The sequence below is a fragment of the Pterocles gutturalis genome, unplaced genomic scaffold (genome assembly GCF_000699245.1).
Source record: "Pterocles gutturalis isolate BGI_N339 unplaced genomic scaffold, ASM69924v1 scaffold13841, whole genome shotgun sequence".
Classification (NCBI taxonomy): Eukaryota; Metazoa; Chordata; class Aves; order Pterocliformes; family Pteroclidae; genus Pterocles; species Pterocles gutturalis.
The window spans coordinates 1-10,158 of NW_010100581.1; the positions used below are offsets into that span (position 1 = coordinate 1).

At 36.9% G+C, this 10,158-nt stretch overlaps 1 protein-coding gene across 1 annotated transcript; it reads left to right on the forward strand.

Annotated features, from left to right (window-relative positions):
- Nucleotides 1-1,382: 1,382 nt before the first annotated feature.
- Nucleotides 1,383-8,899, forward strand: PDGFC (platelet derived growth factor C; the record flags this gene model as incomplete). Its single annotated transcript, XM_010080471.1, has 3 exons — nt 1,383-1,590; nt 7,097-7,314; nt 7,993-8,899. Coding segments are annotated over 3 exons (543 nt in total), but the record flags the coding sequence as incomplete, so codon positions are not given.
- Nucleotides 8,900-10,158: the final 1,259 nt, after the last annotated feature.

Below are 10,158 nucleotides of genomic sequence, written 5' to 3' on the forward strand. Positions count from 1 at the left end.
TATTATTTATATATGTAAATGTTGTGCAGTACTAACAGGCACTGCACAGGGAAGGGACAAGAAGCATATTAGTTCACTTACTGGAGGAACATTCAGTCCTTCATTCTTAATATTGTTGTAGGAAAATTCATCAAGGCACTGCAGGAGGTCTCTAGTTTAACCTCCTGCTCTGAGTAGGGTCATTTTTGAGGTCAGACAGTTGCTCAGGGCTTCATCCAGTCAGGTGTTGAAAGCCTCCAATGATGGATGCTGTGCAGCCTCTCTGGGCAACCTTTTCCAAAACCTGACTTCCCTAAATCTTATATGGACCGTACTTGAGAGCAGTGATACATGTAGCATTGCACATTTAAATTTGAGATTTCTTGTCCTTCCCATGCCCTAAATCAGCAGGATGTTCAAATCTTTCTTCATGCTTCTTACAGGGTCCAGATAAATTGCTCTAGTGCAGTACTGTGGACAGAATGGCTGCAGTGATGTCTGCCTGTATAAAAGCCTAAAGAAACTTATGGTGGTGCAGCAGCAGCTTCCTGCTCAGGCTTCCTTTCCTCCTTTTTTTTCATTCTTTTGAAAATAAGAATCAATGCATAATTTTTAAACAGATTGTAGAGTGAGCAAAACCAGAAGTCTCCCTTTGCTTGATTTGCCTGTCACTGAGTATCTCTGATCCAGTGAGATTGCCAGTGAGATTTGTGCTGTAGGAAAGTATATCGACTTTTTCAGTACTCAGTTTCAGCATTTCAGTATCCTTGGGAACATTTTTTTTCCTCTTAAGGGAGAAATAATTATAGTAATGCCAGATGTTCTATTACTCTGTTAATTATTGTTTAACCAGAAACATAATTCTTCGTACTGTATGAAACACAACTTGTGCTTTTTTTCATCTATAGATGAGAGCAGGAATATTTGCTACCTTTGCACTAGGGTATGTTCATATTTTACATTGAATGAAAAGACGAGAAAGATTGTGGCTAAGTTTCATAGGAAAGGCAGCATGTGAAATGTGTGTTTTCTCTGATTTCTAGAGGGTTACAGTAATTGCCTGTAATGGGGCTGTATTTTCAAATGACTCTTTGTTCTATTTCTAAAGTCTTGTCCATCACTCAGTGAACTTCAAAGAACAGGTATAGTGGCATGCTGTCTTCATGGCTAGAAATGTAAGAAGTGGGAACACTGTCTAGTGGAAGTTTGTTTACACTTATCGCTGAAGAATAATTAGGTACTTTTTGACTCTTGTCATTTATCTTATTAGGTAAACTGTACGTTGGAAACAAGCTAGTCACTTATAAACTTTCCCAGCTATATAACTTCATAAAGTACAGCACTTCATCAAAGCAGATCCATTAACCCTCTGACTGGTGCTCTTCTCTTGGCTTTGATTGCAGCACCACACGGAAGCACCTAGCCCATCATTGCTACCCCCATCAGCTTTACCATTAGATGTATTAAACAATGCCGTTGCTGGATTTAGTACTGTGGAAGAACTTATCCGGTACCTTGAACCAGATCGGTGGCAACTGGATTTGGAAGATTTGTACAGGCCAACGTGGCAACTTCTTGGAAAGGCATATATTCATGGGAGGAAATCAAGAGGTAAATTACTCTTCTGTCTGGCCTTTCAGCTTTCTGTGGGTGTATTTTCTTAACAAAGAAACAGTAATTAAGAGCATTCTTCACCTTGAATTTTGGTTCCAAGAAAGGAAAATGTTAGAAATACAGCAGAGATCATTGTTGTTGGCTATTCTCACCATTGTATTATCTGAAAAAGGACACTAAACTCAAAACTTAAAAGAATTTATCAGGATAAAGTAACACAGGGTAAAAAAAAATAGAAGCAGACAGGGTAGTTTTCTATAGGGAACCTGGGAAATTGTTATCTCCACAAAGTAACAGGGCATCTTGGCTGGGTGACATAACCTAACTTTGTGGGTTTCTTTTTTTTATGGAGGGCAAAACCTTTATTTTTTTTGCTTGGGGTGGGTAATTTCTTACACTTACCATATCGTGTGAACAGTCGGTTTATTTCCTTAGAACTTTTCTAGTCTCTATGCCATATGAATTGAGAGCAATTAGTTGAATATCTCTTTTCCATGATACCTCATGAAGCCCCTGTGTCCATGTCCAGTTTGATCATGCAATTATCAACTTAATCAGATGTAAATTAGATGATGTATTTCAAGAATTGTGGAGCTATTTCTTGTTCAGCAAGTCATTTTTTTCCATCTACATTTGACAGTCATGAATTTTCTACCACATATCATCTAGATGCTGCCCACCATTTCCTTTTTATGGGTTCTATGTGGATGGTTAGCATGCAGGCAATACCTCGTTCCTTGCCCACCATACAACATGAAAATGAAAACGTGAGCATAACTGAATAGACTCCTCTGTTGACAGATGTAAACCAGATTATCATCTGATCAGCAAAAAAAAGAGGAAGTAAAACCTTTCATAATTCAAATTTAAGTTTTTGACAGCTAATTTTTGGATCACAGCCTAAAAACCAACCCTTCTACCCTACCTGCATTGCTGCAGCTGGGCACACAGCAACTACATCAGGTCAAAGAGGAGGAAATTTCTTTAAAAGCTTTCAGCAATGGGTGATGCCTTTCAGATAGTCATTTAACACTTTCCTAATTAAAGAGATTCAGTATTTGCCAAATGTATGCCATAAGCATACAGTACGTGGAAGAAAAACAAAATGTAATTTGTGAAACCTTACATAAACTAAAATGCAGGTGTTGGATAGCATCTATATAGACAAAAGCAACTCCCTGCAACACATATCTTAGAAAGAAACTATCAGAGTAAATCTTTTAAAGACTTCTAATTAGATGCTGAAATAGATTTTTTCCACAGAATAAACATATCATGGTATTGCCACATTTATCTTTAAGAGACCACCCTCAGACTGCATTACCGAGTGTGTAATGTAATAGCCTGAGATGGAAAATATGTCCAGTTGAGATGACATAGTATTAACTGTTAGGTCTATTCAATAGATAGGGAAAGCAAACCTCCTTTTTTTTTTTTTTTTTCTTCTTTTTTTTTAATGTTATTCCTTCTAGTGGTATGTTTGCTGTATTTAAAAACCTTTTTAAGAGAAGTTTGGGTGAAGTGCATGCCCTAAAATGTTTGGTTTTTTCAAACTCTTTGATTCTATAATTAGATCAGTTTTATTTTTGCAGTATTTCAGTGTAAAAGCTGAATTACTGTCCTGCTTTTATAGACAAACATCAGTTTACATCTAGATTAAATCAAAATGTAATTAAAAGTGTATGTTACTTTATGTAGACAAGAGTATTGTCCTCTACTCCTCCTTAATGATTCATATGAAAAAGACTATATTTAGACAACCTAAATTCCACAGAACTTCTGTGTCTGATGTTTTCTCTGGATAAAATGCTTCCAAAAACTTCTAGCCAGGAAAGAAGAAACACCAAGTTCAGGAGGCTTTGATGTCTAAATAGAGTCCTAGATTCTTTTATAATATTAAACATACTTAAAAATAAAATACATTTTGCTGTGCAAAAAAAGTTATCCCACCGCTTCCCACAGAAAGTCTGAAGTCTGCTTAAGAAGAAAAGAGTCACAGTTCAACCATGGTCCTTAGTAGATACATTTCTCATATAGTTACATGACATTTTTTTTTTTTTTCTTTTAAACTCCTCATTTGGGGTTTTGTAACAGCCCTATCTTATTGTAGGAGGCAGTATGAAACTTACACTCCCAGGAACATCTCCAAGGTGCTAAGGAATGAAAACCATCTTGCTGCTATCTGTGCCGACACACAAGTGCCTCAACCAGAATTTGACTTTTTTCATTGAGTTCGAGAGCAGCATCCAGCTGGAAAAATGTTTTGGGAAAGAGGGTTCCCTGTGGTACTCAATGCATATCTCAGAAGATGCCAGACAGTTGTATTGCCGATTGCAGAATAGTTACTTTCAGGCTGGTGTGAACACGGATTACTTCAGTTGTATGTGCCAGTGAAGGCACACTTTTGAAATAGACTTTACTGTAGACCTACCTGCATCTACCTTTTTTTTTTCCTCCATTTTTTTCCTTCTCCCCTTATTTTTATTGTAGTGTTTCCCATTCTTGTACATGAGTGGAAGACAAGTTGAAGGAGCGTTTAAATGTTCACATTATAACAGGTACTGTAACTCAGTGCACTTGGGAAATCCACATAACCTTTTATTGTGGTTAAGTAAACACTTTTAAGGGAATATATACATTCTCTCATCTAGCTTTGTGCCCACAGTGTGTTAAAATAAATTTTGGACAGACAGATATTCTTTGAAAAAATAACGGCTTCATTCACACACTTCAAAGAAGTGATTATATAAGCACTAGATAAATTTGCCACAGACCTTTTAATGAAATTGAATTACATAAGGTAGGGCAAGGGTTCATGGTGAGGTATAATAGCAATATACCTTAGTAGTTTGTGAAGCACGGAAACCAAACATGACATTTTTCATCTCTCCTGAAGCCTGTTTTGACAGTAAGGCACACTGAAGGATATCTCCTAAGAGTTGATTTGTGTTGTTCCACAGAACCTTTTTAAAATTTCAGTCTGCAGGTCTGAGGGGTTCAGTTCAAATTCTTTCCAATTTTGTGACAAAATGTGTAATACACTTGCAGCTCATTTTTGTGCATTGCCCTTTTCTCTGTGTGATAACTATAGCTAGTATCAGGAAATGGATGCATTCCTCTGCTGCTGCCAGTAGACAGGAAGTAACGGAGAAGCACAACGCATGCAGGCGTTATCTCTCCGGCTGGTCGGTGGGCTTGCTGGAAGAGGCATCAGTGCCCAGCTTCTGTTTTCAATATCTCATGGTGAAGGGCTGAGCAGCAACACATAAGCTTAGCTTCTTGAAATTCACTGTACCAAGCATGTTAGTCTCTGTAGAAAAATACCAGTAGAAAGTATTGGCAGAACGAGTATTTCTCTCCTTGTGTTTTAGGCATTTTATCATAATTCAGACAGTTCACTTATTATATGTTTGGAAACTTAACATGAGAAAGAAGTACTCCATTCCTATCCACAGTCCTTGACTAATGGAGGTAGGCATGTCCACCCTCTAAATGACTCAGCCTAGAGCTATTAGCTGATCAGAAGAGCTTAAATCATTTCTAATTTCTCACAGTGAATCTCTCCCCCCGAAGTTTTGTCTCTCTTTTCCTGTGCTCCCTTCTCAGCTTTCTCCAAGGAATGCTCTTGCAGTGTGGGAGGCAGGCTGGCATCCTATCAGTAAGTTTGTTGGAGTTATTACACACTCCTCACTTTTAAAAATCAGATTATTTATTTAGCAGCCTATGCTAACCTGATAGTGATGGAATGAAGTGCCCCAGCTTGGCATTCACTGTGAGTGCAAGCAGAGAAAATGCTTCAGTGTGTTTAACTGACCTTTCACGACAATAAACCTTTACTTACGAATGCCAGTATATGGATATGGTCTGCGAAAGAAATGTTTGAAGAACCGTGGAGTGAAATTGCTGCCCAAAGATATGCTTCTGGGACAGTGCTAGTGAGCATTTCTACTAGAGAAATGCACCTTCTAAGTTCTCTTTATTTCCTACGTATTGAAATACAATTGAGAAGTATTATCTTGCCTTGACAGGCTGAAGTTCTGCTTGGTGACCTCTAAAGGCTCTTTATATAGTCACTAAAGCGGAAAAAAAGGTATTTCTCTACAGCGTCATTCAGACCAGGAACATATTTTAGCTTTATTTTATAACTTTTTATTTACGAACTGCTAGCACTAACTCTAAAACATTTGTCAAGTAGTATTGATGCACTGGGATTTTTTTTTCCCTAGTTTCTTCGTGATTTAGCTCAAAACCATTTGGTTTAAAGCTCTTTGCCACTTTGTTTAAGACCTGTATTTCAGTCATCTCAGTAGCCATATTATCATAGGGTTTCCTCTTCCTCTTCCTCTTCCTCTTTTTTTTTCTTCTTTTACAAGATAAGAGTACCCCTGTGAATTAGACATTACTTCTGTTCCTTAATGGTGGCAGGTTTGGAGAGAAACAGTTGAGACAGAAGATCCCAGATCGTGACCATTATAGTCTGGCTTTTCTAAAATAAATGCAATTACCTTGCTTTTCACCAAAAGAAAAAAATGTGTTTTTTTTTTTCACTAAACCAGTCCCATCTTTTTCAGACTTAACTGCCTCTTTCAAGGCCTGTTAGTTCATGGCTCTGCAGCTAAGGGGAACCTAAGGCAACTTGCCCTGTTTCAGATCTTTTCATGAGCTTGCTGTTCAACCACTTAGTGAAACTTTGGTGTGATATAGTGGAACCAGTTGATAGGGAAATTGGTGCCAAATATTAATATCTTTAACTTGCACCCCAGGTTAGGTGCTTACAAGGAGGAGCTGTATTTTATTTAAGGCACATCAAGTGAAAATGAAACCTAGAGAAGCAACAGAAATCCATATGAATGCTGTTATGAAGGGGAAAAATGGAGTCTACTAATATAGATAGACATACTTGTGCAATTATTTGTTGTCTGTACAGTATTCACAGATGATGACATAACTTCTTGAAGTTCTTAGTCCATAGGAGTGAGTTCCTCTTAGATATAAATGGTTTGATTTTATCTTATACTTACATTGCCATTGATGCAATAGTTGAAATTTTAGCAGGGAAGAAGTTTGAGTGCTTTATGCAAATGAATTAAGAATGTGTTTGGATTTGTGCAGGATTCTTAAGTGCTGTGTGTGTTTCTCCGATCCAGAATTAATACAGAATTGCAACACTAGAGCTCAGAGTATGAGCACGAACAAAGGGAACTCCATTAGGGCTGATGTGATAAAACATTTATAGGAACATAGTAGCCAAAGCTTGCTTTGTTTAATTTGAACCAACTATGCTAGAGTTATAAAATAATTGGTGACTATTCCTTTACAATGATCGTTCCATCTAGGTTTCATGGTATTCATGTAACCATAGTATTATCCTTGTGTGCTGGAACCTGTACCACCTGCACAAAAATGAGCTTTCCTCAAGGGTTCTGCACTGCTGAAGTTGGTTTACCACCAAAGAAGCTGGATTATGAATCAGAAAAGCACCATTTTGTTTGTGTTTTTGCAGTGGTTGATCTCAACCTCCTAAAGGAGGAGGTGCGGCTGTACAGCTGTACTCCTCGCAACTTCTCCGTGTCACTGAGGGAGGAGCTGAAGCGAACTGACACCATCTTCTGGCCATTGTGTCTTCTGGTTAAACGTTGTGGTGGAAACTGTGCCTGTTGTCATCAGAGTTGCAATGAGTGCCAATGCGTACCAACAAAAGTCACCAAAAAATACCATGAGGTATGCACTTTTTTTTTTTACCTTTGCATCTTTGGAAATACTGAAAGCCAGTTAGGGAATTTATTTTTACTATTGGAATGCAACAATATTAATATATTAAAATTTTATGTATTACACTTATTTTTTTACCATCTCAATTAGGTGTTACATAAAAAACAAGAAAACAAACTTCTTTGTTAAAATATTTTCTGTGGAACTATTAAGCCATTCCTTAGGTGTTTATTTACTAGTGCAGTTCAGACACATCACAACCACACCTCCATGTTCAGCTTTCTCTAGTGGTAGATGTGAACTTCATGAAGGAACAGATACCTGTCCACTTCCATTGTTAAAAATCTATAGCTAAAATTATTTATTATAGAATTATCTAATAATTACATTGGGATAACTAGTAGCCCTTAAAGAAAATCAAGTAGAAATATGAAATTGCAAGACTCTCTTCTTTGATAAAAGCAAGTATCTGTTCAACATGTTTTAATCAGTTTTGTAAAGGGCTTGAGGTAAAAGCAAAAATAAGAAATAGTGGGTGGAATAAATTAAGAAATTCAGTTTAGGAAAGCTGATTTCTTTTAATAGGCTTCTTGTCATCCAGTGTGTTTTCAGTGCAGTTTAGCTCATAGTCTAGTTGTGTTATGAAGCACTTGCTGTTTTCTTGATGCTTGGCTTCTTCTCCTTCAGGTTCTTCAGCTAAAGCCAAGGATTGGCATCCGGGGTTTGCATAAATCATTGACAGATGTACCCTTGGAACACCACGAGGAGTGTGACTGTGTGTGCAAAGGGAATACTGAAGGATAGACACGATTTAATTGTGCTGTTTTCTTTCAAAGCACATTCAGTCAATGGCAGATTCTATTATGGGGCTTGTGCATTATCTCCTTCTGTAATCTCAGTTGTTTGCTTTGGGGATCTTCCATCTTCAAGATTTACAGTGAGCTCTAAAGAGAGGAGAAGCCAAACTGGGATTATACGTTGTGTGACAGCTCTGTTTGGAGGCCCAGTGAAAGGATGGGAGAAAGGCATCAATGAGGGATTTAAAATATATGTATTGTTTTTATCCCCCACAATTTTCTTGACAATACATGGATTTATAATTTAGGAGTAAAAATAAAGTTAGAAGGCTCACATCATGGAGACTTGATCCTGCTGGCTGTCTCATTTCTACTGCTGCAGTACATCTGGCCTCTGGTTGAAAACACCTGAAATTTTTCTTTCTGTGTTCAACTACTCCTATGTACTCTAAATTGAAGCATTCTCTGTTGTATAAACTTGGTTTAAAACGGACTGTCTTGTTCTGAATTAAACATAATTTGTCTAAAGCTAGTAGGAAGGACTGGATTTTCCCATATGCTCTAGTAAAGCTCCTGCCTTTTAGAAAGAAGACTGGACAATAACGTGAGCTAAGGAGGCAAACATTGAAAGAACAGCGCCTTTATTCTTACTATTAAGGCTGATGATTTTTTGTTTGTTTGTTTATTATTTTTTATTGTGTACATTTTTATACTCTTCTTTTGACAATATAACTATTTGCTTTTCTAAACTTGTTAAATATATCTATTTTTACCAAAGGTATTTAATATTCTTTTTTTTATTACAACCTAGATCAACTATTTTTTAGGTTTGTGAGACTTTAAAGCCAGATTTGTACAGTTGGAGGAACAGTGGTGTGGTTACGGTGGGAGAGGAGCATGATCTCTTTGCAGTTTGTTGCTACACAGTTAAAAAATACCATTTTTTAACCTGGATGCACAGTAATAATAAACGGAGATGTGTGAATGAAGCTCTAAGCTTGGTAGCTCTGTGACACTGAAAATTTGAGAGACAGATGTTACTGTAAGTGGTTTCAGAAGCTGACTTTAAAAATTCCCTCTCTCCATTCTGGCCTTTGTTCCAGTAGAATATAAATGAGCATAGATAGAAGCCTTCTGGCTTGTTTAACTCTTTAATTTCTCTAAAGTAGGATGATCTGTAATACAAGAAAAGAAGCCCAGTGGCTTGCAGCCTTCATGATGCATCATGGCCATGGGAAGGCAGCCTTGTTAATGTTGAGTGTATGGTTTTCCGTTGACAGTTATAGCCGCTTAAATACTTTTCACTCACAGGTTCATAACACTTCTCAGTACAGTTTGATGAACTACGGTTTTGTTCTTCTCCACGTTATTTTCTTTAACCAATACACTTACGCCACCCTATGCAAATTGAAAAGGAAACAGTAAAGTATTTTGCTTGTAAAATGCTTTAACTTTATGCCTAGTTTATTTTTTTGACTATTGGATTTTCAGATTGTAATGAATCACCAAATAAAGTAATAATGCTAATTTTGGGAGAATAAATGTTCCTGTGTGTTTGCATATTTGTATCTGTTTTATATACAATAACAGGAGAAGTTATAGGGTGATTTTCTGCTTACCATTTTGAAAGTCTGTTATGAAAAAAGTCTTCTGTTACCAAGACTTCCACTTGCTTTATTAATTCTGCTTTACAGTAAATCCATGAGAAGAAAAAGGAGAAAGAAGGAATGTGATAGCATTTGTACAAACATTCAGAATGTTCAAAATTGTGTGGGTGTGAAACCATCAAATTGAAACAACATCTTCTGTTATTGTTTTCATTGTGAAAAGATTTTTGCAAGATGGTATGACTTTCTAATATCAGTTCTGGAAAATTCTCAGATGGCTTCTGATTCTGTTTTAGCTGATCTATTAAGAAGCATATCTGGTGTAAATGTGGCATATAATTATCCAGTCTGAAAATTAACCCTGTATCAGAATGCAGAATTATGGGTCACACAGAAATACTTGAATTTTGAATCTTTGACCAGAACAAAGAGTGTTTTGCAGGGATTGG